General features: G+C 39.2%; 1 protein-coding gene across 1 annotated transcript in view; it reads left to right on the top strand.

Moving 5' to 3' along the window:
* LOC128696475 (uncharacterized) overlaps positions 1-15,340 on the top strand; it is a 144,178-nt gene that overhangs the window by 14,464 nt on the left and 114,374 nt on the right. The window contains exons 2-3 of the mRNA XM_070094746.1: positions 2,922-3,185; positions 4,386-4,529. Coding sequence (XP_069950847.1) covers positions 2,938-3,185; positions 4,386-4,529 — 392 coding nt within the window. The 5' untranslated portion in view covers positions 2,922-2,937. The remainder of the gene's footprint in view (positions 1-2,921; positions 3,186-4,385; positions 4,530-15,340) is intronic.

Raw genomic sequence — 15,340 nt, 5'->3', positions numbered from 1 at the left:
CAGTAAATCTCATATTTTTTGTTTGAATAAAAATTCAGAATAGAAAGCAAGAGTAATATCAGAGGGGCCTGGAGACATGACTGATGAAAATGTTATTTTAGAGCCATGAATGTCTGCATTGTTCATTCTGGACCCTATTTTGAAATTGGCATATTTTTTAATTTGCATGAAATTGGCCAAATTGCCAATTTCTGACCACTTTATTGGCTAGTTGGAATTGGTAAATGGGCAGTTTCTTGTACTCAATCGATAGAACAAATGGAGTTCTAAAGAAATAGCTATGAGTTTGGTTGACTGGAACAATGGAATTAGTCGAAAATAGAGCTCAAAGTGGGCAAAATCCCCAATTCGTAAATATCACCGAGGTCGCTAACTTTTTGAGAGCGTAATTCCATAAGTTTTCCATCAAATTTTGTATTTTTGGTGTCATTACCATTGGGAAAAGATTCTCTTTCATTTCACAAGAAAAACTAATAGTTTTTTTTTTTTTTTTTTTTCAAATATTTTGCGACACCAGGAGACACCTCAGGATTTGGGGTTGCGACAGTCAAAGGATTAATTACCATCCCTCTATCCCACATCCTCGTTACTGTCATGTCAACACAGCCAATTTTCATCTTCCTATCGCCTCTCTGGTCAAGGAGGAACTGTACTTCACATTTAGGAACTTTCACATCACAATTACTGGCCAGGTGGTATCCGTCACACTCCTTTATTTTGCACCCTACATATTGACAGGAGGCAGCAGGACAGAAACAACTACATATATCAAACAACTCATTCATTTCTTCCTGAAATGTAGCTTTTTGGGGGGACATTTTTGTTCTTAATAAGTTCTGTTCCTTAACTGTACAATTTTCTCAGTCTTTCCTCAATAGTTTTCTGGCTGAGAATAGGAATAGTCTTTCTATCTTGCAGTTGATTTCTCCCATAGTTCAGAACAATCCTTAGCTGCTATCTTGATAATCACAGAAACATCAGTAAACTTCCTTTCATCTTATTTATATCGCCAGCAGTTCCTCAACATAACGTCTTTGGACGGACGTTTGTTCATTGGAAGAACACTGGCATTGCCAAACAATGCATATTCTGTGGCTTTCCTTGTTGACATTGTAGCCATCTCAGTAATAAAGTACAGTGGACCCTCGGTTTACGATATTATTTCATTCCAGAAGTATGTTCAGGTGCCATTACTGAACGAATTTGTTCCCATAAGGAATATTGTGAATTAGATTAGTCCATTTCAGACCCCCAAACATACACGTACAAACGCACTTACATAAATACACTTACATAATTGGTCGCATTGGGAGCTGATCGTAAAGCGGGGGTCCACTGTACTATATAAGTAATCAGAGTATCTGAAAAGAGAGAAGGTTAGTTAATGTTTATAAATACTGCAGATTACATAGATACAGTACATAAAACACTACACTGCACTGCTCAGTAATACAGTCATATTCCAAAATTTCAGTCGCAAATGCTGTAGGCTAAACCTCGACTAATCATCTTCATATTTGTCACTGAATCCAAGAAGTATATAAGGAACAATGCCTGAAGAGTTCAGCTTTGACCAAAATTTCAGTACTCCCTATTACCCATACTATCTTCCCCACCACCCATGCAATCTTCTCCACTACCCACACCATCTTCCCCACCACTCACACCTTCCCCACCACCCACACCATGTTCCCCACCACCCACACCGTGTTCCCCACCACCCACACCATCTTCTCCACCACCCACACTGTCTTCCCCACCACCCATGCTGGAAATAAATCACTTTGACTTTTTTGGGTTATCCTAGGTTCTCTACACATATGCTGCTATGTATGATAATCTTTGTAACTGTATTTGTGTATATCTGAATAAACTTGCATGCCGTCTTCCCAACCACCCCACACCATCTTCCCCAGCACCCATGCTGTCTTCCCCACCTTCCACGTTGTCTTCCCCACCACCCACGCTGTCTTCCTTTTTCACTATCTGGTATCCTGGGCGTTTCTTTCAGTCACAAGCTCGTCAGGACGATGAAATTTATCTTCACTAACACTTCCATCTGTGTTAGAACTATCAGTTGGGAAGAGAGAAGTCCTAATTCGCTGGGAAGTCAGGTATTCCTTACTGCTAGGCATGGTGAACAAGGCGTACTGAAATGGCACTCTCACAGTGCACTGTGGCCTCCCATTTTTTTTGATATTGTGCACACCGACCCATTCTCTCATATGTAGGCCTACCAGCTTTCTCCCACCAGATCTGAAGTTGCTAGAATTTTGGCGTAGTATTATGGGACCGACACTGGCTTGCATGCCGTAATATTATGGGACCAACAGTGAAAGGGTTAATTAAAAGCTAATGAAAACGTGAAACACTGAAAATAAGGGAGCTGTATATATGGGGCCCTCCTGTACTTTATTTTCTAAATCATTCTTACCAATTACTATTTAGATTTAGAAAGGACATAGGTAAGTACTGGTTTTCTAACAGAGTTGTAGATGCGTGGAACAGTCTTCCCAGTGGGGTGATAGAGGCTAGGACCTTGGGTAGCTTTAAGAAGAGACTGGACAAATATATGAGTGGGAGGGGCTGGGTTTGAGTGGTGTCATTGGGTACGGGAGTTATTTCTTGGGTAGCTTTAGGTAGAGGTCGTTTTGATAAGGACCTGCTTCGCATGGGCCAGTAGGCCTCCTGCAGTGTTCCTACATTCTTATGTTCTTATGTTCTTAGGTAGTAACACTAAATTACTGTCATAATTATTATGTAGTATTACTTAGCTTGCATACCTTGAGATTTACAAACAAATTATTTTACAATTTTAGAATCCCAGGTCAAGAGCCTTGCTTAACTTTGGTGTTGTGAAACAAGTTTTTTTTACCAAGAAATAATACACCAATAAATTATTGTAACCATAATTTTTTCAGGTGGCAAAACCAGGTGATGGTAGGTGTAGGAGCAAGAGGGGCAGCGTGGGCCCTGGGAGGGGCATATGCTCCTCCCCACGGTGCTGGTCACAATACTCTTTTAGATGTGCTAGGAGGAGAGCCTGGGGGACCTCCGCTGGATGGTGCCTCACTTACTGTTGCGTTAGATGTTGTGCAGGCATGGGCAGTGCTTATCACTGTTGGCTTCACTCTGGTGCTCTTCTTCTTCTTGGCATTTTGTGTGTGTGCCAAGAAAGATGATGGGTATGTAACAAGTTGTATTATTCTTCATGTATAATATAATGGGTATGTATTAGGGTGCATGATTTTCCCCATTTTTTCAAAGTTTCAATATGTATCTTGTCAATGAGTGTACCTATCTTATTACACTACCCCAAGGTTAACCTATCATCCTCTTCTTTGAATTGAGCCTGGTGTCTCCCATTTCCAGGTGCTGTATGATTCTTACAGGTGTAGCCCTTTCCCTGGTTATGATATTAATAATTCTCAGTGTGCATTGTGGCTTGCCTTCTAATCTCCACGTGCCATTTTTTTATATGTATGAGAGTATAGTGTTACCAACACTCTTATATGGGTGTGAAGGATGAGTTGTGAATGCTGCAGCGAGAAAGAGGCTGGAGGAAGTGGAGATGTCATGTCTAAGGCCAATGTGTGGTGTAAATATTATGCAGAGAATTCGTAGTGTGGAAATTAGGAGGAGGTGTGGAGTTACTAAAACTATTGTTCAGAGGGCTGAAGAGGGGTTATTGAGGTGGTTTGGTCATTTAGAGAGGATAGAGCAAAATAGGTTGACTTGAAGAGTGTATTAATCTGTAATAGAGAAGAGGAGAGGCAGGGGTTGTTCTAGGAAAGGATGGAGGGAGGGGGTAAAGAGGTTTTGTGTGCAAGGGGCCTGGACATGCAGCAGGCATGTGTGAGCATGTTAGATATGAGTGAATGGAGATGAATGGTTTTTGTGACCTGATGACCTGTTGGAGTGTCAGCAGGGTAATATTTAGTGAAGGGATTCAGAGAAACTGGTTAACCGGACTCGAGTCCTGGAAGTGGGAAGTACAATGCCTGCACTTTAAAGGAAGGGTTTGGGATATTGGCTGTTTGGAGTGACATCTAAACTGTCATATCTGGGCACCTCTGCAAAGACAGTGATATTATGTGAATGATGGTGAAAGTGTTTCTTTTTTTGGTTCATGCTACCCTGCTTCATGCTGAGGCAGGGTAACCCCCCCCCCCCCCCCCCCCGCCAAAAAAAAAAAAAGTGCAGTATATACTGCAGTACTTAATTTTTGATGTTTCATTTGTGATGACCTTTTATAATGAGTTTTATCATATTTATGATTGATATAACAGTGTAAGATAACCATTTTAATCACCAGTATGTGACCAGTTTACATAAAGTTAAGTACAGTATTTCAAATGTTTTACATATTTTTAATCAATTTTTAGGTTTGATGAATTTGAGCTAACACAAGGAATAACAACAGTGAAGGTGTGTCATGATGGGGGTGAGAATGGGCTTGGCAGCTATCCCCGCATCAACGGCTCCAATACACCTAGAGTTAGTGATGACGTCTCAGAGGCATCTAGCAGGTACATAACTTGTTTCATGGATGTGTCACTTATTTCTTAGCTATTACAGATCAACTAGGCTGTGATAGATCTGTGGGTCAGTGGACCACTAGCAATATCAGTCTGGGCAAGCACCAGACGTGCCTGGCCCAAAGCCGGTTTCTGAGAGTAGAAAAGCACTCGGAACTCATCAGCGGTATATAGGTTGAGAGATAGGAATTATTTCTTGCAGTATAATGCTTTGTCCGATTTAATTGATGATAGTATGACTAGACATCATACTATAGTTCAAAGAGTGGATGAAGAATAATCAGTGTTTGGTGACAGTTTTTCTGAAGGGTATTTTGGCATCATAATGAGAACGATGACATGGGTGAGTAGGTGGAGTGTGTATTGGAGTAAGGAATGTAGTAATAATTGGTATGTGCACAGAGATGTACATTATAGTCAGTGTACAGTAGGGCCCCGCTTTTTGGCATTTCACCTTATGGCGTTCCGCTAATATGGCAATCTCAAATTATGACGAAAACTTTCTATACGGCAAGTGGTCTTTCAAACATGGCGCGGGCTACCCGGTTTGTTTACATTTTCCATGAGCACATATCTCTATTATGTAATAATAATCACTCTTGGGCACATTAAATGTCTAATTTTTCGTCAATATAGACATTTTCATTAATCCATCTATGATATTTTCTTCAAAATTGTATAAGAAACATGTTACATAGCATATAAACATGCTGTTTATATGCTATGGAAGTGTGGTTGCTGGGTGGAAGGAAACATTACATAATACAACTAATAATAATCACTCCTGGGCACATTAAATGTCCTATTTTATGTTGTTATAGACATTTTCATTAATCCATGTATTATACAGTGGTCCCTCAATAATCGTAAGGCTTGATAGTCGTAATATTTTAAAATCGTAACGTTATTTTCATCAAAACATTGACTCGTGAATCGTCATTTGACTCGCAAATAGTCATTCGTCTGGGACGCGTACACACAGCCCCGAGCCGCCTCACACCCCATTCCCAGCCAGTGTGCCATTGTTTATCAGTGAGTGAGGATGATTCCATGAGTTCATATAATACATTTCATAATATTCCATTCGTTTTAGTGCTTGCAACTGCTAAATAAACCGCCATGGCTCCAAAGAAAGCTTCTATTGCCAGCCCTTTGGTAAAGAATGTGAGAAACACACACAATTTAAGAAAAAGTTTGTATAAAAATACGAAGGTGGTGGTGGTAGAGTGGAAGCAGTTGTGATAGTGGTAGAGGGTGGTAGTGATGGTGGTAGAGGGTGCTATCAGTTGTGATAGTGGTAGATGGCCAGCTGGCTGATTCACTTTGGCTGTCTCTGTCTATCTCTATCTCTCTGTCACTGTCTATCTCTGTCTCACAGGTACACATAAGTACAGTGGTACCCTGACTTCATCAATTCTGTGATTAACCTCATCCTTCATAAATCCATCTGCTGACACGTCAACTCCCAAATATCTGAAAACATTCACTTCTTCCATACTCCTCCTCCCCAATTTGATATCCAATTTTTCTTTATCTAAATCATTTGATACTCTCATCACTTTACTCTTTTCTATGTTCACTTTCGACTTTCTGCCTTTACATATCTACCTTTACATTTATATGCATTTATAAATGGAAAAAATTGAGTTCTGCTTTCCGGCAGTAGCCTGGAACCTAGCCTGCCGAATAAGTGGGGCCCTACTGTATACTTACTGTATCTGTAATCCTCTCAAATTTATTTATTTATTTTATTTATTTATTTTATGTCTTTGCAAAAAGTACATTGAGATTTTATATTTACAATAGTGGGTTACAATGCAAAGAGAGCCTCTATTATGCCTAGGCATTATGGGGCAACTTAACATTAATGGCTTACAGACTACTTAACACTAAGGATTTTATCATAGTTGTACAGTAGGACATTAATTATTTCATAGTTGAACAGTAGATTATTAATTATAAGTGAATTAAATTAAAGTGAATTAAATGTTAAATCATTCCATTGTGCCCACCTTAGGTTAATAATCAAAACTATAATTCTTCTCTACCAAGCTTATTAAAGCCATATAGCATGAACTAATAGATTATTCAATTTTCTTGTATTCATTATAACTCACCTAATGACCATATGTGCAATTACTGCACTGTTATTGCCTATTTAATCTTAAGTTTGCCCGAAATGCTCTGCATATAAAGGGGCTTTTGGCATGTACACCCAATTGTTATGCTCCTTTGTACAAACTTATATTATGCCAAAATAAAATTATTATTAGTAGTAGTAGTAGTAGTATTAGATAGCATTTATTTTGAAAATGTTCCTCCCACCAGGGGCCTCACCTGTCCAATACAGTCACAAAAACTGGGAAGTATATAATAACATGGAGGTGGGATGCATAAGATGATTTATGTTACCATCTGATGGCTGTCATTCGATGGCTTAAAATTGATTGAGCCAAAATTGGAGATAGTGATGCTACTTGTGTTCTGTTCTACTACAGAGTTAAGGCAAATGATCACAGCTTCCAAGCATAGGTGTTTACTTAAATCCTCTTCCTTTGTGATAAGTTGGGCTTCATACACTTCATCAAATAGTAGTGGCTATTCCTGTGAATAACGTAGGCATTGTTAATATGGCAGGCGTATCTGTGCTCGTGGACAGAGGTATGTAAATGTCTTAACTCTCTCACTAACATACATTTTCTTGAATTCACTTCATAGTGTGACAAACTCTAGCTTGGGTTTCAACTACACTTACTGGTTAAATCTCTAATGGAAGTGCTGGTAATAATAGCTTCTCTATGATTACACTTAGGGAAGGCATTGGAAATATTATTAGCTACCTTACTTTTGGGGAAGATGAGTAATCTTTTCAGTGATGTATGTAGCAGGCCTAAAATAGTATTTAATGATAAAAGCATTTTGTCTTAATCTAAATGGAACTACACTTTTTCTTCTTAATTGGTTTTCCTTACACTTTTGAGATATATTGTGTCTTGTTTAAAAACAGGTATAAAATAATAATTCAAATTTAACATGGTTTTCCCATATCACTAAAATGGCCTGTGTTAAATTTTAAGTACATTTGATTTTTTCCCCTGATTTAATAACTTGAATAATAATGATAATATTCCAAGAATATATATTAGTGTTACCAAGGTAGATAGATAGGTTAACATTATTTGTCCCTTACATGGAAAAGCCCATATTTAGTCAAAGCATTTTGTTCCTATATACAGAACTTGTTAGGTACTGTATGAGTGTGGCATGGGCTTTAACCCCTTAACCCTTTCACTGTCAGTCCCATAATATTACGGCTTGCAAGCCAGTGTCGGTCCCATAATACTACCCAAAATTCTATCAGTTTCCAATCTTGCGGGAGAAAGCTGGTAGGCCTACATATGAAGGAATGGGTTTGAGTGGTCAGTGTGTGTGGTATAAAAAAAGATCCTGCAGCATGCAGTGCATAATAAGAAAAAAAACTCCGACTATGGTTTTGGTTTAAAACACTGATTTTGCAGTATATTTTCGTGTGGTATTTATGGTTGTACTATTCTCATTTTCTTGGTTTCATTTGATAGAATAGAAGACATGTTACAGAAATAGAGTTGATTTTGAATGGTTTGCAGACTAAAAGTACCTTGAAATTGAGATCAAATTAGCAGAAACGTTCTGTTTTTTGCCAATGTTGAAGAGTAAACAAATCATGTCACGTGTCTGCTACATATCAACTGATGGATTGGTGGGTCTGATATGCTTTCACAAATGCACTGATATTATTTATAAAATTTTATCGATAATGCAGCAGTCTGCGTAACAGTAAATCTTCTATTTTGTGTGAATAAAAATTCAAAATGGAAAGCAAGCGTAATATAAGAGGGACCTGGAGACATGACTAATGAACAGAGAAAATGTTATTTTAGTACAGTGGACCCCCGGTTCACGATATTAATCGTAAACCAAAATTATCGGAAAGCGAATCAATATTCCCCATAAGAAATAATGGAAATCAAATTAATCCGTGCAAGACACCCAAAAGTATGAAAAAAAAAACTTTTACCACATGATATATTAAGTTTAATGCAATATAATAATTACAATAACAATAATAATAATAGAATAATCACAATAGAATAATTGACACTTACCTTTAATGAAGATCTGGTGATGATTGATGGGATGGGAGGAGGGGAGAGTGTCGAAGTTTTTAATGTTTAGAAGGGGAATCCCCCTCCATTAGGACTTGAGGTAGCAAGTCCTTTTCCGGGGTTACTTCCCTTCTTCCTTTAATGCCACTAGGACCAGCTTGAGAGTCACTGGACTTCTGTCGCACAACATATCTGTCCATAGAGGCCTGTACTTCTCGTTCCTTTATGACTTTCCTAAAGTGGTTCACAACATTGTCAGTGTACAGGTTGCCAACACAGCTTGCAGTAGCTGTGTCAGGGTGATTTTCATCCAAAAAGGTTTGCACACATTTCCTTAATTTCAATAGTCATTAGCACCCTTGGTCTCGATGGGTTGGCACTAGAAACTTTCTTTGGGCCCGTGGTGACTTATTTTACAGAAACAAGCACCAAAAACAGTGATAATATGGATAATATAGAATGTACCGAATGTATCCTTAGATGCGCGCACACTGGCTGGCTTGTAAACACTGGACACATCTCGTATGAATCGTATCGCATACCGGGTTTTGTAACGGGAACCGAGGCAAATTTTTTGCGATATAATGCTTCGGATACCGGATTTATCGGATACCGATGGCTTCGCGAACCGGGGGTCCACTGTACTAGAAATGTTTGTATTGTTAATTCTGGACCCTATTTTGAAATTGGCATTGCTTCAGTTTTGTATGAAATTGACCAAATTGCCAATTTCTGATCACTTTTTTGGGTAGTTGAAATTGGTAAATGCGCAGTTTGTTGTACGCAGTCGATGGAACAGATAAAGTTCTAGCAAAATACGAGTTTGGTCGACTGGAACATTGAAATTGGCCGAAAATAGGGCTCAAAGTGGGCAAAATCACCGATGTGTAAACATTGCCAAGACCACTAATTTTGCAAGAGCGTAATTCCATAAGTTTTCCATCAAATTTTGTACTTTTGGTATCATTACTATAGAGAAAAGATTATCATTTCATAAGAAAAATATTTTTTTTTTTTAAATTCTTTGACACCGAGAGCAAGTTTATGAACAGGGGTCTCGATAGAGAAAGGGTTAACTCTCCAAACGTAGATTACATTCTTGCCACTAACACTCCCAACGTAGACCGTTTTATTTTTCGTGCCTCCAAATTTGGCACGATTGGCCTGAGATGCCTGGTCAGTATAGAATGGGTCTTATAACTCAATGTGTGAAGTATTAAAAAATCTGGGACTACTTAGTACCTTGTGGGAGCACCAGTTTAATTGAGTGCCAGCTAGAGCAAACCCCAAGGATTCACTGTTATCGTGTCGTATTAACACTCCCCTTTTAAGAGGAAAGTGATGTTAACTCCTAGTTTAGTGACTTTGAGATGGATGTGGCCACAAGTGGCTGAGGAAATATCAAAAACTTCGATAATAACCCATGTGCAACATTTGTGCCACATCCTTTCAATTTTGATATCAATGGTAGTGTCATCCTGCCAGAATGTCCTATAACCTATGCCCTTAGCAAAGAGAAATGATTCTGGAACGTGTAATACGTGTTCGGCAGGCCAGCTGGCTGGCTGATTCACTTTGGCTGTCTCTGTCTATCTTTATCTCTCTGTCACTGTCTCACAGGTACACATAAGTACAGTGGTACCCTGACTTACAAGTGCCCCAACTTATGAGTTTTCCAAGTTATGAGCTGTTGCTCGGTCAATTTTTGGTTTGAGTTGCGAGCCAAAGTCCGAGCTACGAATGAGCTTCAGATACATCACCACTCACAGGAGATGCCAAGGAAATATAAAAAAAAGCCTCAATAATAACCAATGTGTTACATCCTTTCAGTTTTGATACCATTGGCAATGTCATCCTGCCAGAATGTTGTATAACATGCCCTAAGTAAAGAGAAACAATTCTGGACATGTGTAATATACATGTTTGGCAGGCCAGCGGGTTGGGTGGCCGTCTGGCTGGCTGACTGATTTGCTTTGGCTGTCTCTATCTCCTTTTGTCTTTCTGTATCTATCTCTGTTTATCTGTGTCTCTATGTCTGTCTATCTCTGTCTCTATCTCACATATACACATAAATACAGTTATACATAGTGTGAATAACCTAGGATAACCCAAAAAATCAAGACAAAGTGCTATACTATGCTTTTAGATATAAGGCATAATAAGCATGATTACAAGTAACACACATTTTCACTTGTTCAGGAATCTGCATTGTGTGTAATACCTGTTGGTTCATGAGCAGCTCTCTCTCTGAGACAGAGACAGGCAGACAAAAAGACAGATAAGCAGAGACAGAGATAAACATGGAGCTAGACAGACAGACAAATAGACAGAAACAGACAGACATGTTTATGTGTAACAGTGAAAAATAAAGCCAAAGAGTTTCATATATACTCCAGCATTTCTGAAACATTGCTGGGACCTGACAAAAAAGGCAAAAATAATTTCTTATTCATATATATATTTTTCTTTATTTAGAAACCCGTAACAAAACAATTAGGGTGGTTTTTTGGGGGCTGGAACCGGTTAATGGCATTTCAATTAATTTCAGTGTGGAAAATTGATTTGATATACAAACAAATTGAGTTACAAGCTCGGTCTCGGGATGCATTAAACTCATAAGTCAAGGTACCACTGTACAGTTATTATAGATAGTGTGAATTACTTAGGATAACCCAAAAAATCCAGACAAAGTGCTGTACTGTGCTTGTAGATATAAGGCATAATCAGCATGACTGGCAAGTAATACACATTTTCACTTTGATCAGGAATCAGACTTGATGACTGCATCGTGTGTAATATCTGTTAGTTCACAAGTGGCTCTCTCTGAGACAGAGAGACAAGCAGACAGAGAGATGGGTAAACACACACACATGAAGAGAGAGACACAGGAAGAGAGAGATGCAGGAAGAGAGAGACACAGGAAGAGAGAGACACAGGAAGAGAGAGACAGGAAGAGAGAGAGAGAGGAAGAGAGAGAGACATAGGAAGAGAGAGAGAGAGAGGAAGAGAGAGAGACATAGGAAGAGAGAGACAGGAAGACAAAGACACAGGAAGACAAAGACATAAGAACATAAGAATGAAGGAACACTGCAGCAGGCCTACTGGCCCATGCGAGGCAGGTCCAAGTCTCCTACCGGCTTAAGCCAATGCACCCAACCTAGTCAGGTCAGGTCACCTTGACTTAAGGGAGGAACATGGCAACTGACCTGGTAGCACAAGTTAATCAGGTCCAACTCACACTCACCCACACCCACTCATGTATTTATCCAACCTATTTTTAAAGCTACACAATGTTCTGGCCTCTATAACTGTATTTGGGAGTTTGTTCCACTCATCCACAACTCTATTACCAAACCAGTACTTTACTATATCCTTCCTGAATCTGAATTTTTCTAACTTAAAACCATTGCTGCGAGTCCTGTCTAAGCTAGATATTTTCAGCACACTATTTACATCCCCTTTATTTATTCCTGTCTTCCATTTATACACCTCAATCATATCCCCCCTAATTCTATGTCTTTCTAGAGAGTGCAGATTCAGGGTCCATAGTCTATCCTCATAGGGAAGGTTTCTGATACATGGGATCAAATTTGTCATCCTCCTTTGTACATTTTCCAGAGCATTTATATCCATTCTGTAATACGGTGACCAAAACTGTGCAGCATAATCTAAATGAGGCCTAACCAAGTATGTATAGAGTTGAAGAACAACCTGAGGACTCCTATTATTTATGCTTCTTGATATGAAGCCAAGGATTCTATTAGCTTTATTGCGAACACTTATGCACTGTTGTCTTGGTTTCAGATTGCTGCTAACCAGAACTCCTAAATCTTTTTCGCAATCCGTAATATTAAGATCTACATTATTTAGTTTATATGTGGCATGGTTATTGTCCTGTCCAACATTTAGAACTTTGCATTTGTCTATATTAAACTGCATCTGCCACCTCTCCGACCACTGCATCAGTCTACTCAAATCTTCCGGGAGTGCTCTAATGTCCTCGTCAGAATGAATTCGACGGCCTATTTTGGTGTCATCGGCAAACTTGCTGATGTCGCTCTTTATGCCCTCACCTATGTCGTTTATGTAGATTGTGAACAGCAGGGGGCCAACACTGACTCCTGTGGAACACCGCTCGTGACGCTTCCCCACTCTGATTTCTCCCCATTTATGCAAACTCTCTGCTGCCTATTTGTCAACCATGCCTCTATCCAGGAAAAAATTTCTCCTCCTACTCCATGTGCCTTAATTTTCCTCAATAGTCTCTGATGTGGGACCCTGTCAAAAGCCTTACTGAAGTCTATATACACAATATCATATTCATTACCATGATCTACCTCCTCAAATACCTTAGTGAAAAAAGTTAATAAATTTGTAAGGCAGGAACGCCCCTTTGTAAAACCATGCTGAGATTCGTTGATTAATTTATGCTTTTCAAGGTGGCTACGAACTGCCTCGGTAATTATTGATTCCATAAATTTTCCCACTATGGAGGTTAGGCTTATTGGTCTATAGTTCGAAGCTAAGGACCTGTCACCTGCTGTGAAAATAGGTATCACATTTGCCATTTTCCACTTACCTGGCACCATGCCAGTTTGTAGTGATATGTTGAAAAGATTAGCCAAAGGTTTGCTAAGCTCCTCTTTACATTCCTTTAGAACCCTTGCATACAGTTCATCAGGGCCTGGGGATTTGTTAGGTTTTATCTATTTGCCTAAGGACCATGTCACTTGTGACCCTAATCGTGCACAGTTTATTATCGTCCTGTTGTACATAATTTATCATTTCTGGGATATCGCTGGTATCCTCCTGTGTAAAAACTGAGAGGAAGTATGTGTTAAAAATTCTACACATTTCCTTATCACTGTCAGTGAGCTGACCCAAGGAACTTTTGACTGGGCCTATCTTGTCCCTGATCTTACTTCTGTATACCTGAAAGAATCCTTTTGGGTTAGTCTTCGATTCTCTTGCAACTTTAACCTCATAATCTCTTTTTGCTTTTCTAATTCCCTTTTTTATTTCTATCTTTAACTGAATATATTGATTTCTTAATTGCCCCTCTCCTCTTTTGATTTGCCTATATATGCCTCTCTTTTGACCAGTTAGATATTTTAAACTATTGTTCATCCATTTAGGATCATTTTTGTTTGATCTGATTTCCCTATTTGGAACATAATTTGACTGAGCAGCTAGAACTATGCCCTGGAAAGCGTCATATCGGCAACCATCACCACCTACCTGACCCTTAGCCAGGTCATTCCAGTTCAGCCCACCTAAGTAATTTTTCAGTCCTATGAAATCAGCCAAGCAGTAGTCAGGGACAGAGACTTGATTGCCATTATTAGGGAAATTCCATGATATATTAAAACTGAGTGATTTGTGATCACTTTCCCCAGGCTCATCATTAACCTCAAGATTATTAATTAGTGTTTCCCTGCTGGCAAGAACCAAGTCAAGGAGGTTATTTCCCCTAGTTGGCTCTGTCACAAACTGTTTTAAAAAACAATCCTGGATCGTATCAAGAAAGTCACCTGACTCTAAATTTCCTGTCAAATTGCTCCAGTCAGTCTGTCTATAGTTGAAATCTCCCATTAGCACAACATTTTTGTATGTAGATGCCTTACGAATTTCGTCCCATAGAAGTTTACTGCACTCCCTATCAAGATTTGGGGCCCTGTAAATCACACCCAAAATTAGTTTTTCTCAGCCCTCGAGAAGCTGTAACCAAACAGATTCAGTGGCTGACTCTTCTAATTTTATATCTTGTCTAAGACAACAATTTAAATTGTCTCTGACATACATCGCTACTCCACCACCCTTCCTGTTGACCCTGTCAGTGTGGAATAATTTATAGCCTTGTATGTGACACTCAGAGGGCATCTCTCTATCTTTCAGATTGAGCCAGGTCTCTGTTATAGCAATAATATCTATGTTTCCTGCACTTGCAATTAATCTTAGCTCATCTATCATATTTCTTACACTCCTGTTATTAGTATAGTAAACCTTAAGGGAGCTAGTCCCTTGCGACCCTCTGCTGTCCCCCTTTGTTTGCTGACCTGATCTATTGTTTTTATTTATAACTTCATGCTGAATGCCTTTTATACATTTACTGTTTCCAACCCTAGTGTTGCAGCCTACTTGTTTCCCACACACACCCATACCTCTATCTTCCATCAGATTAAAATCATAGGCATTTCACCAGTGGCCTTCTCAATTGAGTTTGCAAGTGCTACCACCCCAGCCCCAGAGAGATGTACCCCATCCCTTGCATACATATCATGTTTGCCATAAAAGTTGTTCCAGTTGTCAATGAATGGGATTGCAAGTTCCTTGCAGTATCTGTCTAGCCAGCAATTTACACCAATTGCCCTAGACAACCATTCATTTCCTACTCCCCTTCTAGGCAGGATGCTACATATGATTGGGACCCCTCCCTTAGACTTAATGAAATCTATAGCTGACCTGTACTTATCTAGCAGCTCTTCTCTCCTACCTTTCCCAATATCATTTCCACCAGCACTGAGACAGATAATGGGCTTGTTCCCATTATCTGACATGATATTATCCAGCCTGTTGACTATGTCCCCAACACCAGCTCCAGGGAAGCACACTCTATCTCTCATCTTCTTATTCCTATTACAAAAAGCACGATCAATA

The sequence above is a fragment of the Cherax quadricarinatus genome, chromosome 47 (genome assembly GCF_038502225.1).
Source record: "Cherax quadricarinatus isolate ZL_2023a chromosome 47, ASM3850222v1, whole genome shotgun sequence".
Classification (NCBI taxonomy): Eukaryota; Metazoa; Arthropoda; class Malacostraca; order Decapoda; family Parastacidae; genus Cherax; species Cherax quadricarinatus.
This window is presented reverse-complemented; position numbering and strand designations above follow the sequence as displayed.